At 44.0% G+C, this 20936-nt stretch overlaps 1 protein-coding gene across 4 annotated transcripts in view; it reads left to right on the forward strand.

The window, feature by feature from the left end:
* The window catches only part of Rptor (regulatory associated protein of MTOR complex 1), a 348014-nt gene that overhangs the window by 141073 nt on the left and 186005 nt on the right, over window positions 1-20936 (forward strand). For 3 of the 4 annotated variants that reach the window (XM_010618590.3, XM_010618587.3, XM_010618588.3), the window contains one exon: window positions 12760-12906. The exons of the other annotated variant lie outside the window; for it this stretch is intronic. In XM_010618590.3, coding sequence (XP_010616892.1) covers window positions 12760-12906 — 147 coding nt within the window. The remainder of the gene's footprint in view (window positions 1-12759; window positions 12907-20936) is intronic. 4 annotated transcript variants of the gene reach the window in all.

Raw genomic sequence — 20936 nt, forward strand, 5'->3', positions numbered from 1 at the left:
GCCTCCCAAGTGCTGGCATTACTGGCATGCGCCACCACGCTCGGCTTCAACGGATTTTTAACATGTCCTACATTTTAAAACCCTGATAGAGAGCCACACATCTGAAGCTTGCTGTGCCTCAGTCACCACAGGGCTGTTCCTGCCTCTTGGGTCTCTGGTGGAACCTGGCCATTTGCCCTTTCTTAGGTCTTCCAGGGGAAGGAAGCTGTTCTGGACCAGGTTGGGTGCCAGCACTGTGGGGTCTGATGCACAAGGCCTTCCTACTCTGCCTGTGTCTGCTGGGCTGCTTCTGGGCTCCCCATTCCCGTCTCCAGCATCGTGGTCTAGGAAGGTGGCAGTGCCAGGTGGACATGAAGGTCACCGGGGTGGCCATGAAGAACTGAGAGAGGGCCTCTCAGGTGGCCTTGAATTGGAGGTAAGAGCCCAGACGAGGTGGGGTCTGGGAGTGCCTGAAGGTTCTGGGGATATGAAGCTGTCAGTCCCGTCTGACTCTGATGACCCTGGGAAGCAAGTGACATGGTTCCCTCTGGAGCAGTGCACAGCAGTAGGAGGTGAGGCTGTCACTGTTAAGGGAAAAGAGGGTGGCAGATTTAGTAAGGTCAGAGGGTAAATGGGGAGATAGCAGAATCATCCTTTCTGCATCCTCAGGCCACATGCCTCTGGCAAGGCAACACCAGAGACCATGCTGTTCTTCCTGTTGTGCTTGGCTGTTGCCCCTTGGCCGGGGAAGGGAGCGGAGTGGTGACTGACTGCCAGGAGCTGGGGTCTGCAGGTCGTCCTTCAGCCCTTCCTGCACAGTAACCAGGGAAGCCTCTTGTGGGGCTTATTCTGGTGACCACCTGTATGTGAGGGACACTTGGGGGTGGAGGATTAAGTGCTTTGGTTAATCCATTGGGAAGGTGAATGATAGAGACCACTGCCAGTTTTATTTTATTTATTTACCAGGCTTAGGAGGAAAAAAGAAGGAAATTACTGCTGGATTTTTGCTGCCAGCTGAGAAGGAGCAAATCCCCACTATTATCTAGTTTGGGGTCTGTTTTTATATTTGCAATTTTTATTAAGCCAGTGGCAAAAGTTCTGCCATTTTTCTAATGCCTGGAGCTCTGTCTCCTGCCCTTTCTACCAGTGGCAATGGCTGGTTGGAGTTAGGGGTTATCACTGCCGATGTTTGTGTCTCCTAATATATGAATATGTAATTTTAAATAATATTGAATAATCATGTGCAGCACTTAAAATTTTTAATGAATGGCATTACTCTGCATATTTTACACAGTTTGCTTTTTCCATTCTATTGTGTTTGTGGATGCAGCATTCTGACTCATGTAGCTCATTTTACTTCTCCTACTCAATGGGCTCTACAACCACTTGGCACGGAATTCTTTTTGGTGTTTAGGGTTTGAGTTTCTCTCAGCCCAACTCTTGCTGTGCCTCATTCTTGTGGTGTGCAGCATGTCTGAGGTAAGGACAGATTGGGGACAACTGTCTCAGTGCACTGAGTTCCTTGGCATCCAAGGTAGGCAGTGGTTGATGACTCATGAGTTAGGAGTTTAAGTGCTGTATTATAATGATATATTTCATTTTAAGCATATATTTATTTATAGTTATTTTGTAATATATTTACTATAGTGTTTACTGTTGCGCTAGGAATTATTTGATACCCAGTTAGAAATAGACACTGAGTAAATGGGAAAGGCATGAAATGTCTTGGCTCTTACTTTGGTTCCCTGAGAATGGCTGCAGCCTGTACAGTGTACACAGTTTTAAAGAATAGTGAGAGTGGCCCCTGGCTATTGAATTCACACCTGTGTGCTTATGTGGGTCTGATGTGTACATGTATCACTTGTTAGTTACTGTGTCAGTTGGTTTTCCATCACTGTAACAAAAATCCTGAGATACTCATTTTAAAAAGAAAAAAGCTAGATGTGGCATTGCACACCTGTAATTCTAGGACTCTGGGAGCCTGAGGCAGGTGAATAATGAGTTCAAGCCTAGCCTGGGCAACAACTTAGGTAGAGCCTGTCTTAAATAAATACATACATACATACATACATACGACTGGGGATAAAGTTCAGTGCAAAGGCCTTGGATTCAGTTCCCAGTAACACACACACACACACACACCCCACCCCACCCCACATACCCATTGGGGTATTTTGGCTCAGTTTTGGAGGTTGTTCCATGACATCTTGGCCCTGTTGCTCTGGGAACAAATGGCCAGAATGAAAGAGTGGAAAGGCCTGGGTCCCAAAGTCTCCTTGGAGGGCACATCCCCGGTGACCTAAGAGGTCCCACCAGGGCCCGCCTCTTAAAGGTCTCAGCACTTCTCCAAAGCATTTCCCCCCTGGGGAGCAAGCCTTTACCACATGTGCCTTTGGTGTCCAGATTAAACCCTAGTAGTCATGAACCTGGTGGGCCTGATACCCATCACTAGAACTCAGCAGTTAATTCTGTTGAAGGGACTTCACCCGACTATAATCCCATTCCCTGAGTAAATCTTCCTCTTGAAACTGCAGTCTTTAATTTTGTGCTTTTAAAAAACAATTTTGCCCTGTGCTGCTTGGTTTTGCTTGTTCTTGAGTGTTATGTAAATGTTACCTAATGTAGTGCAGCTAATTTTTTCAATTTGACTTCTATATTTCTGAAATTGATCCACACTGTTTCGCAGTGCCTTAATTAGTTCACTGTCAGGTTAATATTCCACTTGGAAATGTTCTGCATGTATTGATCCATTCTCTTGTTGGTGGGCACTGAGGTTCTTGTTTTGTTTCCATTACAAAAAAACATCCCTCTGAGAACACTTTTGCACTAAAATGTGGATCAAAGAAGAGATGGAGGGAAGTCCACAGCCTGTGGACTGTGACCTTGTTGAAGAACCCTGGTGATTATAGCGACTGTGCAGGGGTCACAGGTCACTAGGTGAGCTGGCCTTGGGCACACTCCTCCTGGGCCAGCTGCATTTGCTTCAGTTAATCGGCCTCCAACTGTTTGTAGGCTGGTTGAGCTCATGCAGTGAGGGGACTCTGCTTCCAAACACAGAGCCTGAAACGGTCTGCTCAGAACGCAGAGGTTGTAGGTCCTGGTGCATCCACTGGCATGCTGCTTTGAGACCAAGGGCATTTTAAAGTCTGTGGAATTTTCTTTAAGCATCCAAAGTTTGTGCGTTTGAGAAAATCTTAAGCATTTTTATGTTGTTGTTGATGTTAGCAGTCACCATTTCCAGAAGGAATTGTATCATTTTTCAGCCTTACAAATCAGGCACAAAACAACCGACTTCGTGTGAGACTGGCACTCCTTGGTGTGAGCCTCAGCTTCTGTTTGCTATGGCCTGTGTTTATGTAAATGGTGGAGGGCCTGTGTTTGACTCCACAGTCAGCCTTTTCCTGAGTTGCTTTATGACAATTCTCTGTCTTGTTTTGTCAGAAATCTCCAAAATTGTAATTATCACAGACTGGGACCACTGTCCTGGCATTTCTAGAACCCAAGTCTTGCAGTTATATTGTTCATAAATTGAAAGCAAAGGATATAGATGTGTCTGAGTTCCTGCTGTTCCCTGTCAGAGTTCTCCTGGCCTGTAGCTGCTAAGAAGTTGGGTCTCCTTGGCCTTTTGCTGTATGGGTAAGGATAAGCCAGCCTCTGTAATGTAAAATGTTGCCTGAGCTGCCTTCCACTCACATTTAGGACCTGCTGGAGATTAGCCAGTAAGTGCCCAGTTAGAAACAGATAAGGTCTTTTGTGTGCAGCATCAGAGAAGTAAATGTATGAACATTCATGTAAGAATGGACTCCCCAAGGCTAAAATTCTGTCATGGAACCAGAAGGCATTACATCGAGTGAAATAAATCAGGCACAGAAAGACAGATTCTACTTGTTTTCACTCATATGTGGAAGCAAAAGGGTTGATCTCATGAATAGGAGTAGAATGGGGGTCACCCCCATCTGGGGAGAGTATGCCCGACCAAGTTGGAGGAGTGAAGTTGGTTAATAGGGACAGGGAACAGCTGGATCGGAGAAATAACCCCTAATGTTCTGTAGCACATTAGCACGTAGGATAACTGTGGTTGGCAGTAGCTAATTGAATATTTCAAGATAGCTAGTATAGAGGGTGTTAAATATTTCCGACACAGAGGTGATAAGTGTCTGAGATATTAGATAGGCAGGCTTCCCTGATCTGATTATTATTCATTGTATATATGTCTTGAAATGTTACAGTGTGCCCTGTAAATATGTATAATTACCATGTGTTAATTAAAACTAAAAGAATATTTAAAAGATAAAATTTAGCAAGAGAAAGCATAAACCCAATGAGTTCTGAAAGTTCGGAGCACATGGGAACTAGTGAGTTATAATAAACATGATTACTGACAACACTTACAGAATCTGAGAGTGAGAGGAGTCTTGGCAGCTCTTCACAACTCCTTTGCACCTGAGCACTCCTTGGTGTTCCTCAAGACCCCGCTCAGGCATCACTTCCATCCCTAGACCACCTTCCTTCCCCCATCCAGGTCTACACAGGGATCTCAGAGGTCCTTACTCCCACCTGTATGTGCCCTAATATTGCCCACCCCCTCCCTGGAGTCTGCTGGCTTGTTTTTCTCCAGCCGTCCTGTAAGTTCCTAGGATCACCAGGACTTTGAAAAGAAAGGCATGTGGAAGTTTATTAAGTCTATTAATGGGCATACATCTTTGTAGTGGAATCTGAGTTAGGCCCAGGGAGGGCTGCATGCTTGAGGGCAAGGGCTTCACAGGTGTTAGTGGGACAGAAATATAAGAGGTCCTTGGACCCAAAATTTGGAGATTTGCCATAATAATGGAGAGTGGTTGGGATAGGAACTAGATTTACATTTGTTCTTACATTTTGTATTTAAAATTGCTGTAGATGATCATGATAATTGGATGTGCAGTGAGGAGTTCCTGTGTCTTCATTCAGCTTCCCAGGGGCATCATATGTTACCTCCACATAGCACCTGACCCTGGGAAATACACATCCTTATGTCCTACTGGCCATTCTACAGATGACTCCATTTCACCTCTTTCCCAAGACGGTTTTTTCTGTCCTGGTTCCTAGCAGGACCTCATGTTGCATTAGATGTTCCGTCTCCTGGTTGTCCCCATGTGTGATGGACCTTTTGTGACCTTGACACCCTGAAGAGGACTGTTAAGATGTTTTGCAGAATGCCCTTTGGTTTAGGAGTCTGATAGCTCCTCGTGATTAGAGAGTAATACTGATGGGACATTCTCTTTTTGGTCTGGGGTACATGTGGTAGATGATTCTCATCACTGATGATACCGCTCTGATTGCTTGGCTAAGGCAGTGCTGCATCCGCCATAAAGTTACTGTTTTCTCCATAATCAGTGATGCCTGGGGAGGCGCCTTGAGATCAGGCACATAGCTGGTGTGTCCTGGAACAGACATCTCCGTTCAACACTTAACCTTTGCCCTTCTTGTAGGGGCGCTCTCCTCTCTCTGTCCTTTCATGGTTATTAACTGGAATCCTTCTCTGCAAAAGGTTTGCTTCTCCTGATCCTTTCTTATTTATCTATTAATATTAGCATGAATTTAGGAATATTTGCTTATTCTTTGATTATAATTCAGTATTATCATTTATTTGGTTGCTTAAATTGTTTCAGCTTGGACCACTGCTCTTTCTGGTGTCTTTTTGATATGACAGTATTTGATTTTTTTTTTTTTCATTTTAAGGTGTTTTGATTCTGAAATTGTCCTACCTGTAGCCATTGGGAGTCCCTAGAGGCTAGTACTTGTGTCCTTTTGATATGTCCTTGTTATTCTTTGAATAATTTCTTTCTAGTACTACAAGATGCTCCAGGCCCTTGTAGCCTTTTCTCTACAATTGGCCTTGGCATCAGATATTTTCCCCAGGATCCTTGGTCTCTTTGCAAATAGTACTTAGAAACCAAGTGGGCTCTGGATGTGCTCTTGTATGGAGGTGCCCGTGCTGCAGAGTTGGATCCACCTCATGCTTGCATGTGCATATTTGTCCACATCTACCTGTCAGTATAGGATCTAACTTTTAATAAGTGAATGGGGAGTGAATGATCAGGAACTAGAATAGGCTATTTTTCAAGAATTTTGGTGATATTATGGAATACTTATGCTTTTTCTAGTTTTCTCCATAATGTGATTTTTGCAATAAGAAGAAGGCTGAGAGCAGGAGAATGGTGAGTTCAAGGCAAACCTGGACTGCACAGTGAGGCTGTGTTTCAAAAAACAGGGAGAGAGAGAGAGAGAGAGAGAGAGAGAGAAGGGAGGGAGGGAGGAGGAGGGAGAAGCTGTGATTCGAGGAGTCTGTTAGATGGTAGTTTGAAGCAGGAACAGGAGTAGAATGTATTTTGTTTCAGGAGGAAGAAACTAGTATCTGTAGATAAAAGAGGAGTCCAAGAAAGGCCAAAGAAGAAAGAGTTTAAATCAGTGAAACAAAGTGTGAGAAATAGGAAAGTGCAGAAATCATTTCAGGGCAGAGAGGGTATTCATCTGGCAAACTGGAGACAACGCAGCTTTCTCTGAGACGGAGGAGGGTGGGAAAGAGGGAAAGAAGATGGACGACAAGAGGAGGTGATCTATGAATGACGCAGAGGCCACAGCTGGCCATGTGCAAGGCTCTCTGACCCAGGCCAAGGCCAGGCTGTGCCCTGAGAGCCAGGGGAGACGGGCGACGTGACAGTGCCCTGCTCCTCTTCCACAGCAACCACCTCTGACTTGATATTTGATTGATTATGGTACTAGGAATTGAACGCAGGGCCTTCAACTGAGCTACATCCCCAGACCCTCTCCCTCCCCTCTTTTAAAATATGTTTTATTTTTAAGTTGTACAGACTGGGATTGAATTTGTGATCCTCCTGCCTCAGCCTCCCAGAGTGCTGGGGATTATAGGGGTGTAACATCACATCTGGCAGATATTTTATTTATATTGAAGAAAACACTGCCATAGTATGGTTAGTAGGCACTGAAAATGTCAGTTTGTATCTAGCAGGATGGTATTTTCGGGAGGTTAACAAAATGACCATATCAAGCTTGGGTGAGGCCCCTTGGAGACCTATGTCATCAGCCAGTGGTGATCTTCCCCTGCAGCCAAAAAGTCCACACTTGTGAGTTTTCCCACCAACAGCAGTGGTTCTGGGAGTCGGCAGGCCAGTGATGTCTGTGGCCAGCTCTCCTGGGCGCCAGAGGGCTCCCCACCACAGAGTCTGAGCTGCTGCACACACCTGTGTTCAGGTTCGCCAGTCGGGTGTAGTGTGGGGGAACCTGTGTGCTGTCCACTCCTTCTCACACCTTCTCACTTGGCTCCTTGAAGCCAGATTTCCCCCACCTTTTCCATTGATTGCAGTGTTGTACCTGCCTTCCTTGCAGGATGGCTTGTGAGTGGCAGGCTGTGCCCCTCCTCTGTGCCCATCTTTTTGGTAGAGCCAGGCATGTAAAGCCTTTTTACATTGTCTTCCAGTCTAGTTTAACAGATAAAACTCCCCCATTTCGTTTAATAAGCCAGAAGATAGCCTCACTCTCCCATCAAAGATCCATGAGCTGTGAGTGATCCTGGGGCTGCCTGGATGAGAGAGGAACAGGCCCTGCCCATGGTTGCCCAGCTTGTGGGGAGGGGCATCCCTGTGCCTTTTATGGGCTAGGCCTTTCTGGCAATGGCTGTCACAGTCTAGTGACAGCCTGATGAAGCAAGTGGATTACTTTCCCCCAATGGTTAATATAATCTGACAAAGTGGATTTTAATGAATAAATTACCTAAACCCATTTCTGTTTCTTTGTTTGAAATGAAAACATGGCCTTGAATATGCTTTTCCAAGAGAAAGGAGAGATGCTTTGATTAGGAATTCTTTGTACATTGAATTTTGGGTGGAGGTGGAACCAGCCCTCCACAGAAGCCCTCAGTGTTTCAGGTGACCTTCAGTGTACCCGGGATTTTGGATGCACCTGCTTGTCTGAGCTAGCTCCTCCCATCTACTTCGGGAATATTCAGGGACAGAGGACAGTGCACCTTGGATGTGGATTCTGCCTCTTCCTGCTCCTGTAAGCTCGCTCCCACGGCACCAGCGCTATAATTTGCTGCTGCCCTTTGCTGGTTTACAGGCTGTAATTTTGGCCTGGGGCTTGACAAACTACCCAGGATCTCTTCGAGATGGGAAGTGCGATCCACGTGCTCATGTTCTAATAAGGATGAGCTCTCAAAGGTCATCTTCCTCACAGTGGTTTAATAGAGTTGATTTTATACTCCCTAAGGGATACAGACTTCCAAATTGTTGCAGTCTTACTAAACTTAACACAGCTAACATTTTAAATGAAGTTGTCCCTTCCAAGGCAGTGGTTCTGAACCAGAGAGGTTTTCCTCTTAGGGGCATTTGGCAAGGCCTGGAGACATTTTAAAGGTACTAGTGATTGAACACCGAACTTAGAATCCTTCTGCATCCTGCACAGCCAGGGGTGTATGCCACTGTTCCGGCTTGGAGCCCTTTTTGATTGTGATTCCTGTGAAGGGGTAAGTGTTCTGGGGCATAGTGGGTAGAGCAGGATGTGTGCAGTATATAAACAGCCCACACAGAGTGATCTGGCTCCAGATGTCTACAGTACCAAGGCAGAGAGGGGCCACTCAGGAAGGACCAGGGAAGCATTTGCTTTTAAGCCATTCTCTGCAAAGAGCTTCCTGTGGCATTGTATCCATTGAAAGTCCCTCATAACCAAAGTCATGAGGCCAAGGCTACAGCCCTGGTTCACCTGGTAGCAAGATCACTTGGGACCCCAGTCTTAGCTGCCAGCAGGTCATAGGGGCTGGAAGCGAAAGTCATTAATGGTTTTCCTGGTGCATTAGTACATCATTTTAATGAATCACTGTTAATTAACTTTGTGCCTCAGAATTTAAACATAACTTGATTTTTTCAAATATAGAAAATAGGCTATTTTATTTCGTGCTCCTTTGCTATCTGTGGGACCTGTGGGCTTACACCTGGAAGGCAGGAAAGGTGACAGTATCACTGACAGTCACCTAGATGATACTGTACCGACAGTGATGAGGACTGTGTGATTTGTACTCAGATTTCTCGCAGGGCCTAGGACAGAGATGGCAAACTTTTTAATGATACAAACCGCCCACTGCAGCATGCATGCCATAGGTTCGCTACCACTGGCCCTAGGACGTTGCGGGAGGTTTATAAGCAGCACACAGTATTTTCAGTGCATAACAACACACCGATTCTGGGTTGCTACCATAGTCCTTCTTCCTGCTAGGTTAGAGCACCCTGCTTTTCGGCCTGTTAATGTGCCCTCTTGACTCAGATCAGGATCTGTCCACATGGTACTCCTGAAGCAACTTTACTCCAGCAGGCACAGTGGCCCTGCTCATTGCAGACCAGGGAGGAGCATGGACATCTGTTCCCAGGGAGACCTGCTTTTAGGCCCTGCTGACTTGGTCCAGGGGGCTATCAAATGTGGCCCCTGCTGAATCATCTTTAGTGGTGCAGTTGACGGGCAGTTCTGCTCATTGACAACCAGAAAGGAACCTGCAAGTCTGTTCCTGAAACCCAGAGGCTGCCCCTTTCTTCCCTCTGGACAGTCTGCATGCTTTTTAAACAGAATTAATTTCTACTATGAAAGATGACTACAACACAGAAGCATTAAAGAAATAACTGTGACATGCCTTCCATACCTTAACCTCCCTGAGAAAACAGCCATGGCAGTTTGGTACTTACTCTTTTAGCACCTCTCAAGTGATTGGTTCACTCATCAGCACAGTTATTGCATTTTATGATGATGTGTGAAGTGCTGCCCAGGTGGTGGGGGCACAGCACCTTACATTCATAGCTCTTCTTTTTCTTCATATAAAATGAAGCTATATAATCTATGATATTCCAAGATTTACATTTTTAAAACCACAGAAAGCCCCTGACATCATTCTATAGAAGTGCTTATAAAAATAGCCTCATTTTGAGGCAGAATATGGCAGTCCTTGAACTCCTTGACTCAAGATATCCTCCCGCCTCAGCCTCTTGAGTAGCTGGCACCACAGGCATGCATTACCACACACAACATGCCTATTGCTTCTTTTATATTGAATGTGCTAGGATCCAGAAAGGCTCCAGGTTAAGCTGCTCTGTCCTTGATTTGATTGCCATTTGGGCCTAGGCTCCTTCATCTCCCAACTCTGCTGTACCTCAGCTATCACCCTCAGCATTGTCAGAGATGTTTACCACATCCATAACCCCCAAGATGGGCATTGGGCATCATTTATAATGTGAACACATTTCTACTGCTCGTGTCCCATTGGCTGCAGTTTGGAACTTAGATGCAAAGGAAATTGGGCAATGTGTCCAGGTAAGAGTCTGCTCAATGGGGAAGGAGAAAACAGATAACTACATCATTACATTAGTCTCTGCACAGTGGCATCCAGGTAGTTCACAGTGTTTTACTAGTACCAGTATCTCTGTGTGCAAATACTACTGTTCCTATAGTGTGGACACCTAAAAGTCTTCAAAATGAATGCACATTTTAAAATTGTATCAGTACCGTAAACTTGGCTTCCAAAGAAAAGCTTCCTCAATCTCCATTCCCACCACTTAATGAGTGCCCTGTTCAGTGATGAGTCAGCACATCTTCTTTGTCAGCATGGAGTATTATCCATCTTTTATCTTTCTTTCCAGTGTGCTGGATGAAAACACAATAGGATGGATGAATGGATACATCAGTAGACTGATTCTCATTGTTTATATTTCCATGATCAGTTGAGAGTGTGAAACTTGGTTTGTAATCACTAATCATTCACATTTGCTCTGTGGATTGACTACTCAGATCTTCTGCCTGTTATGTTTGTTTTTATTGTTGTTTTTGTCTTTGTTGATCTGTAGCAGAAGCTTATACACACTTTTCAAATATAAATTCTATCACTTTTCTGGTGAGCTTGCCATTCATTGCTATGTGTTTTTATCAGAATTATATTTTATATCATTGTATCTATTGATCCATTTCTTCAAGACTTCCCAATTTTTTTTTTTTTTTTTTAATACTAGGGATTGAACTCAGGACCTTGCTCTTTCAAGGCAGGAGGCAGCACCACTGAGCTAAATGCCCAGCCCTAAAACTTTTCAGTTTTTTGACTTATGAAGACTTTTCTTAGCCCCAAATAAAAACCTTTTATTCTTTTACATTTTGGGTTTTAGTCCACCCTGATTTTTTTGTGTATGGAATCTGAGGAGACAATATCAGATGGTTAGATTCTCCAGCATCACTAACTGAACTCTTCATTCTTTTTTTACTGATTTAAAATGCCACTGTCATTATAGTTATGTATGTGGGTCTATTCTAGGCTTTCTGTTCTGTTGATTTGTTTTTCTTACCCTCACTAATGCTAGCCTGTAATTACCATAAATTTATAGTGTATTTAATATCTGGTAGTGCTGAGTCTCTATTCATTATTCTTTATTAAAATTTTTTTCTAATCTTGTGCATCTCTCTTCTGCACTCACTTTAGAATGAACTTGTCAAATTCCATTAAAGGAAAACTCCTGCGGGTGTTTTGATTGTGCTTGCTTGGACGGTATGGATTCATTAGGGGAGAATTGACATCTTTAGAATCCTTGAGGGAGAGTTTACTTAGAGAACATTTCCAGGTGTTCCCTAACAGACTGCAGTGATCGTAAACAATCCACCAAACGAGGACGGTGTCACAGATGAGATGGCAGCATATACGCAGGGTGCCTTGGTCCCCTGTACATGTGTGCGCACCTCCCCTGGTGGCCCAATGCATTGTCCTGTCTGGGAGGCGACTCCGGCCGGTTCTTTGCTGTGCATGTTGTGTGAGCTGCAGGCCACCCTGCTACCACATTTCCCCAGGCCTGGCTCGACCTTCTTGACTTCCTGCTGAGCCATAAACAACTCATAGGCAATACCAGAGGCAGTATTTGGCTTCAGCTGCTCAGAAACAAACTCACCTTTACTCTAGTCTAAGTGTGCATAATTTGATTTCTGTCAGTTTTTCTACCTACGTTATTGATGTCCAAGGAAAGGTAAGTGAAGGTATTCTGTGAAGAATTGCTTTAAAATATAGTTTGAGTGAGCATTTTAGGCATTTTTCTTGTGAGACAAGGACTTTCCCTGCTGTGCTTACAAGTAATCACTAGAGTCTTTTCAAAACAGAACAATGTGTCCAGAAAAATGCCTCACTTAGTAGATTAGTGTTAATAGTTTATTGTTTGTGATTTGAAAAAAATTTACAAGGCCAAACCCACTTGTGTCACTATGTGTGATTTTTAAAAATCACCTAGAAGATAAAGTACTTGTGGGCATCTCTGAAGTCATGCACATTCGAGGACCTGATAAACTCTTCAAAGCTGATCTTCTGTGTAAATGGGCACTATGCCTTATAAGCACAGAACAGCTACCAAGAGACGGTGTTAATAGCACACATATCCTTTAAGGTGATAAGCAGTAACCATGGGATATGCGGAGCAGTGGGCATGAACCCATCTTCTAAGGGGAAGCCAGGGCATCTACAGAGCAGCTCCAGGGCTGCAGAAGTGAACATAGAAAGCTTTCCAGCTGTTGGCATTGCTAAAGTGAGATAGCATATAAGAAAACCAGAGACCTCTGGCTTGCTGTTATGGGTAGTTTTGTAAGAGTGAAAACCGAAGAACATCTGTCCAGTGATGAGGCAAGATATGTTATTCCTTCTTTAACATACACGTGCTGGTCAGCAGCCTAGTTTGTGAAATGTACTTGTAACCCATGTGTACTCTGCTTGTTTTCCAGAACTATACTCAGTATATCCCTCTGTCCATCTATGACCTACAGACATGGATGGGCAGCCCATCCATCTTCGTCTATGACTGCTCCAATGCCGGCCTGATCGTCAAGTCCTTCAAGCAGTTTGCACTGCAGAGGGAGCAGGAGCTAGAGGCAAGTGTGACTAGGTTTCCTTTTTCCCCTGGGGTAAGGGCCAGGTGGGAAGTTGGGGTGCTAGACATTGTAGACATTCTGAGGGTGAGGTAGCACATTTGATGGGCTCTGGGGAGGTTCTCAGAGCAAGCTGATGAACCTATTTTACATCCCATTATATATGAGGTCATACAATTAACAGAGTTGGTTGCACTCCATTGGTCTCTGCCTATAAGACAGTATCAAAATAATACACATTTATTTTAGGAGAAATCGACCCATTTCTTCAATTCCAGTTTTCATTTTCACTAGCATCTTTGTTACTTATTTTCTTTTGAGTTTTCGATCCATTTCTTCAATTCCAATTTTCATTTTCACTAGCATCTTTGTTACTTATTTTCTTTTGAGTTTTTTTTGTTGTTGTTGTTGTTTTGTTTTTGGTACCGGGGATCGAATTCGGGACCTTGCACTTACAAGGCAGGTGCACCACGGAGCTAAAACCCCAGCCCCCTTTTGAATTTTTTAACGAAAGCCACCAAGCAAAATAGTTAAAACTAAAACACCTGCCACCAGTACCTGCCATGTAAGGCACCAGAGAACCTGAGTGGTGCTCAAATAATGAGGTGATGTTTTTTGCCTGGTTGTTTTAATTAATATTTGATGCTTGAATTAAATGGTGAATTCTAAAGAGAAATTGAGGAGGCCGATTCAATTAAGAGGCCTCCAGCCTGTGACCTACATGGGAGTGTCAGAATTAAAATATTCTGCAGCCTCCAGGGGGCCATGAATTCTGATTGGTTGCAATGCAGGAAATTCTCAATCCAGGAACAAACAATGTTCTTTGGTGTGTTTCCTGAAGCCTTTTTGGGTCTATTCATTTTTAATGTATTGTTTTGTTTTTCATATTTCATCAGAGAATAATGCTGAAAGAGTCAGTAACGAAATTTGAAATTCTATTTGGTAGAATTTACAGTTAACATGTCTGCAGTTTAATATTTCATATGCGTAAATTAAGTCCTTATTCGGGACACTGCATAAGAGTGACTGATAAATATAGTGCCCTTTATCCTTGGAAATGGCACTGAGAGCTACAGGTTTGTTTGTTTGCATCTTTGTTTTGCATTCTCTCACAAGAGAGGGGAAAAATCAAATTTTGTATCACCAATTTTTAACCTTATTCTCGGGTATTTTATCTAGGTTTACCCAAGGATAGGTTGTCTAATGAACACCAAAAAGCCCAAAGCACTGAGAAATAATTTGTTTCTTCGCATCAAGCCATAAATATTGCAGATAATTTTTTATATTTATAATATTTCAGTAAAAAAAGCCAAAGAATCCTGCCTGACTTTTTTTTCTCAGTGTCTGAGCAAGGAGGAGTGGTCAGCAAAAAGACCAGTCCACCCATCTTCGTTAATTCAAGTATGTTGGATATAGACCCTCTTCCCTTCAGCCACAGGCTCACTTTTTACTGATGAATCCTTTCAGATTTCCTTCCCGGCATGGGTGTGTGCTCCGTCAGGACTGTGTGTGTTCTCTGTAATGTCGTAAGGATTAATCAGCCTAAGATGCTGTTCATTTCATAAGTTAACAAAAAGAGATTTACGTGCACCTTTTTTTTGAAAAACAAAAATTTAATTGACTTGTTCCTCATGAAGGAGATGAGGTGGAAAAGAACGTCAACTGAGGCAGCAAGTGGAAGCAGCACAGCGCTGCAGCGTATGTTTTATAATTAGCTCTGATCTTTATCTTCGTTCTTTTTATAATTACAACGTAGATCAGCCTTGTGTTTATCACACCTACTATTGTTGGCTATTGTTCAGTCAGTCTCTTGCATAAGCAGCAGAAATTGAAATGATAAAATTGGCTCCCAGCTAATATCTTAATGTTCACTTTAGTCATTTACTCTTTGCTCCAGAAACAGACATCCTATGTGGCCTGTTAGGTGTATACTTTTAGAATATTTCTTCTTGTACAGCTGGCCAACTTCTCTGTAAACTTGCACTATATTTTCATACTTTTTGTAGTATATGTGACCTGAGAGAAATTGGTGAGTAAATGGTTTGTGTAGATGTTTAAAAAATGAAGAGAGTCTAGCTGTTACTCATTTAGTTGGCACTGGATGTGGGGGAGCAAATCCTCGTGCTTCCCTTTGGCCTTTGTGGCAACCTGATCGAATTGGGGATCACATTTATAGTTTTAAAAAAATGGAAGAAAGAGAGAAGTGAGTGAAAAATGATTAACTGTAATGCAGGAAGGTGGTTAGTTGGAACACAAAAACCTCAAAATAATAAGACAAACAAATAAAAGTGACATAAATTTTCGGAGCTGATCATCAGCTTTCATGTTCTTAGTGGCACAGTGCTGTTCTAGCCCTGGAGGTTTGTTTGTCATGTGCTTCTGTCTCTGTAGGCAGAATAGAAGATGACTCCATAAAAGCACAGCATAATTTATTGCACACAATTGAAATTTCATTGTAGTCATAAAAATACATGTCTGTCAGTCAGGAATCTGCCTTATATTTTTCATTGTGTCACACTATTTTGCAATTTGAAAATTACAGAAAACCTTCAAGACTGCTGTCAGTGTTCTTTTTTAAAGAAGTATTTTTATTTTACCAAATCAGTACATCCTATGGCTTAAAGAATTAAAGCATGCAGAGGGCTTCTTTATAATGAATAAAATAGTCCCTGGTCCCAGCCCTCCCAAGCTGGGACTCTGTCCAAAAGGCATCTCTGAACACTTTCCTCCTTACCTGCAGATCATACACAGATGCTCCTGTTTCTAGGCTCACCCATTTGGGACTGTTCCTGTGACCCAGAACCAAGGCAGAACTCCCACTAGTGACTTCTCCATAAAAGCTGGAGAAATCAGGTGGAAGACTGATAATACAGAAATATATTATGTGGTAGTGTTAATTAATATATGTTTGTACTTGACAGTGGATTCCAAAGAGAAAGTCCTCAACTGAAGAGGACTAGCTGCTCTTCCTGCTTGTCACTAGCTACCCTTCGTGATTTTCTACTGCCATTTCAGATAGCACTCTCTTTGGTTTCTGTGTATGTTGTAAATTTTGCAGTTTTGATAAGGTCTGTATGTTTTTATTTCTAGTTTTATCACTAATACTTAATGCCTTCTGTTTTTAAAACTCTTAGCTTCCTTCTCCTTTTTTTCCCTATTCCCAACTCTTTGTCTCTACACTTTTACTCTTGTAGTTATCTTTTGTTCTCTGACATAACCAGGTCCTTTATGCTGGGTTTATGGAGAGTCTTTAAAATGATAAACATTGAACTCCATTGTATGTTCATTGAGTGGATGGATAGGATGCTATGATTTCCATTTTGGGGGAGTTTGTTTGCTCTTCTGTAGTCTTTTTTTCTTTAATTATCTGTAATACATGCTCATTGTTAAGGTTTAAATATGAAGTAACCCTGAAATGCTCATGTTGAGGGCATTAACCTTATCAATGAATTAAACCACAGCTGAAGGGGCTGTTAAGAGGTGGGGCACAGTTGGAGACAGCGGTCACTGGGGCCACGCCTCTTCTCTGGCTCTTCTCTTCCATTCTGTTTCCTGACTGCCCCGAAGAGAGCAGCTTTTTTTCTGCTGTACCCTTCTGCTATGATGTGTCAAACCTGGAGCCAACTGACCATAGACTGAAACCTCTGAAACTGTGAGCCAAGATAAATCTTTACTCGTTTAAGCTATGTAATCAGATGTTTTGTCCCAGTGACAGAAAGCTGACTGATATACTCAGCTCCAGATCCTCAGTGTCAGAGTGTGTCTTTCCCCAAAGACCCTTGTTCCAAGCCCTCTACCACCAGTACTACTGACAGCTGTCTTACCGGTCTCCTTTGGCTTGCTACCCCGCTCCCCTGGGTGTACCCACTGTTCTGGACATGCCTCTTCTTTCTTGATGCTCTCCTTTGTTCTACCAGAGCACATCCTCAGGTACCTACCCAGAAAGGATCTTCCCCCGGCCATATTTGCATTAACAGCCTTCAGCTGTAAGCAATGGAAAACTCACTGTTGATATTTTTGTTTGTTTGTTTTTTGAGACAGGGTCTCACTATGCGGTTGAGACTGACCTGGAACTCACTGTGTAGCCCAGGCTGATATCGAACTCACATCGATCCAACTGCCTCAGCCTCCCGAGTGCTGGGATTACAGGCATGCACCACCATGCCCATCTTCACTGTTGATTTTTTTTAAAAATAAGTTTGTCTTTTTTACTAATAAGATCTCAGAGGCAAATGATTTACTTCTTAAGCAGTGCCCCCGGCATCTTCCTCTCTTCCTCTCTGGCATCCTTCGTTGATTAGTGCTTTATCCTCATGACTGCCACCCGCCCACCACAGCTTGAGGCACTTCATCTGTCTCTGCAGCAGGACGGAGTGGGTTAGGGGCAGAGCTGGACACCTGTCTCCCTCATCGGACGGTGCACGCAGACTTTCCTCTAGACCGCATTGGTGACAGTTGGGTCACAAAGCCAATGCAGATTTAGACCATGGAGTAGGAAAGGGGAGTGGAGTTGGGAATGAACCCTGGATCATCTGCTGAGGGATGGCAATCACATTGCGCTGTATACGTTATTAATAGCGTGCATGTGGAAGTTTGGGTCATTTTCACTCTTAAAGCAATCCTACCATTACTATCAAAAATCGAAAGGTACAGCTATACCATCGAGATAAAAGCCAATAAAGGGATATACATACAGTATTCCCCCCTCCTATATATATGTTGAATATATAAATATATGTTGAATGAATTGGAAAAAAGAAAAAAAAAAAAAGAGCATTCAAAACCTTTCCCAACAGCTTTTGTCTCAGACATTTAATTCTTGGCCTGTCGACCGAGAAGGAAGGCCAAATTGTGAATAAGCCCATCCTCTTTGAAGTGGTCTTTATTCAGTGCTGTCCATCAGGTCTGCTTCTTTTTAGTGGCTGCTTCCCAAGGGCAGTTACAACTCCCCTCTCCACTGAGGCAGCAGTGTGGTGGAATCAGATCTAGACAAGGTGTTCTTGGTGATGGGAAGCAGAGGCAGATGCCTTTATGGACTCAGCTGTTCCGGTAATACCAGCTCCTGAATGTCACCATCTTTCTTTGATTCAGCACTGGTATGGGACAGCCCCTCCATAGTAGCCAGGCAGAGGAAGAGTCCCTTCCTGGAGGAGACTGGGTTGTCGTGCCTTAGGAAGAACCCTTGTTTGACATTGAGCCCGTCAGGCGGGCCCTTTCTCCTGACACTCACTGCTATTTGCGAGGCTTTACTTCCATTGGCTCCATGCACATTGTGCTCCTTCCTGTCTGACACTGTTGTAGAGTCTGGTCCTGCAGCACAGAAGCTTGTCTGAATCACTCATCTTCCCGGCAGACGTAGACCCAGCATTGCTGGGTGCAGTGCCTAACCTCCCGTTCCCCTTGCAGACATTCTGATATGAACCATTGTCGGGTGAATCTCCTTGTGTGTCAGTCACTGTAACTAGTCATTCTGACAAAAATGGCTGCATTGTTGGGTTTTCTGAAAAAGTGCGAAGGCTATACCCCACAGGGCTAAGCAGTCTATATTTTGAAATATCATGCCTCCTCTCCTACTACTGTAGTCAGATCCATTGTGTGGCTATCAGAACTCTCCATGAACGTGATGCTCTGTGTTTACAAGGTAATTTGTGGTATTACAGTGCACACCTGTGACTTTCGAATGCAACAGGTTCATCCTTAGGTTACCTGTCAGAAGGCATGTTTGTCATTTGTCTTCTCCATGGACTCACCATGGTCATGGTGTTCGTGCTTCAGGGCAGGATCCATAGTGCTAATGCCGTAGCAACTCAAGCCTTGCTTATCTCTGTTTTCTGTGTTTTGATTTTCATAGCTCATGTCCTTTATCCTCCACTTTAATCATTTGTAGGCAAGGAAATGAGCCAGCATCTGCTTTATAGTATTTTTACTTTCTCCTTCAATTTTCTTTTAAGGGTGGGTACTGCGGATTAACTCAGGTCCTGTGCTTGCGAGGCAGGCAGCAGTACCACTGAGCTAAATCCCCAGCCCTCTCCTTCAATTTTTAAGTGATATGAATTTGTGGGTTTTATAAAGCTGCTCTTCACTTTTCTGTATTATGTTTCCTCCATTATATGTCTTTCTTTTGGTTTATTTTTTATTATTCTCTTCCATACTGGAGGCTTATGATGATCTGTTGTTCTCATAGTGATGAGTGAGGCAGAGGAAACCTGCTCTTGCTGGGGTCCTGGGCTGTCTGTCCTGTGGGAGGCAGGTGGACTGTCTGCTGCCTGGGACTCAGGTTGTCCCACGCAGGATCTGAGTGTGGAGGGGACCCACTAAGTGCTGGGAGCAAGGAGTGGCACATGGTCCATGAGTGCCAGCCTCTGGTTAGTATTTAACTAAAGTCCACTGATGTCATGAACAAGTGGGCAGAGATCACTTGAGTGGCTATATAGATACTTGCCAGGTGCTGGGCAGGGCTGGAAGTAGGGAGAAGTCAGGTAGCTGTGGCAGGGACAGTAGTATGGTGATTGAGCAGGGCCCATGGTGGAAGAAGAGTGATGTGCTTGTGGTAGGAAAAGAAAGATGTCCACACATTTTGGTACAGATAGACTGGAGCAACTATTTCCTGAGGCTGGGGGCTGGATGAGCGTGTGGAGCCATGTGGAGTTTGAGGTCCCTTCAGAGACCCCACCCCAGTGTGTGCTGCAAGGTGTTGGAGGCATCCCTGGGTGGTCTGTAGCCTCGAGGTGTGAGTGGCTGGAAAGGAGAGGCAGGGACCTGCGCTACAATGCTTTGCGAGCCCCAGTGAATGGGAGAGAATGAAGAAAACCAAGAGCAGTGTGCTCTGGATGTGGGGTGGGAGGGAATATTCCTGTAGGTGGGAGAGTCAGCTGATGGGCGTACTGCTGAGAAGATACACAGTGGAGACGGAGGACAGACCTGTGTCCACTGTCAGGCCACAGGCGACTCATCAGAGCCCTGCAGTCTGGATGCTGCGTGCTCATGAGTGACTGTGATCCCCCTCAAGAGCAAGTGTGAAAACAACAAGTGGAGAAATCCAGAGCTCACAGCTCTTCAGGAGGGCAGAGAGGTGGCGGGGAAGCTTTAGGGAGGCACCTTTCTTTGCTTTTTTCCCCTTGTTGTTTATCTGTGTGTGTTTTTTTGGTTTTTGGTTTTTGGTTTTTTGGGTACCGGGGATTAAACTCAGGTCCTCTTGCTTGCCAGGCAAGTGGCACACCACTGAGCTAAATCCCCGGCACTGTGTGTGTTTTTTAGTGCAAACATTTTTTTGAGTTTGTGTGTGTTCTAGTGGGAGTAATCCAGGAGTTTCTGAGGATGGTCATTAAGTTGTGGTGAGAGGGAATGGGACCCAGCACAGGCAAGCAGGACACCATAAAGGAGCAGAGAGGGGCCAGCAGAGGCAGAAGCTGCAGTTGGGGGAAGGACAGAGACACATTGCCCAAACCAGTGTAGGGAGAACAGGTGTGCACACACATGTGCATACATACACATGTGTATATACACACATCTACTCCACATGGACACTTACACACATGCTGTACATGTACAGACATTCACATGTGTGCACATAACGCTTAAACATACACAACTACACACTTACACTTTTACTCATGCACACATATATGTGCACTACAGTTGTGCCTACTGTCTTTGTAGACATGTCCCTTTTATAGCAAGATGCAGTTGGTTGTAGAAGGGGGCGCATGAGTGCAGGTGTGTGGGTCAGTCATGTAGGCTAGGCTGAGGACAGGGAAGAACATACATGTTTATGCTGAGCTATTGCTGCTTTCCCCACCTTTCCCTCTCTCACTTGCTAATGGAAACCAAAGCTTCCTGTGGTCCTGTCATTCTGCAGAAGCCAGGACTCTGATGACTCAGTTCATTACAGTTAACTCAGCAGAGATGTGATGAGTGATGGTGGACAGTAAGTGTCCAGGTGGTTTGAACAAGATACTTAGCTCCTCAGTGTGAGAAGTGAACTCTACGTGCCTTGCAAGCGCAAGGACCCAAATTCAATCCCCGGTACCAAA

The sequence above is a fragment of the Fukomys damarensis genome, unplaced genomic scaffold (genome assembly GCF_012274545.1).
Source record: "Fukomys damarensis isolate Sample0158 unplaced genomic scaffold, DMR_v1.0_HiC HiC_scaffold_23, whole genome shotgun sequence".
NCBI lineage: Eukaryota > Metazoa > Chordata > Mammalia > Rodentia > Bathyergidae > Fukomys > Fukomys damarensis.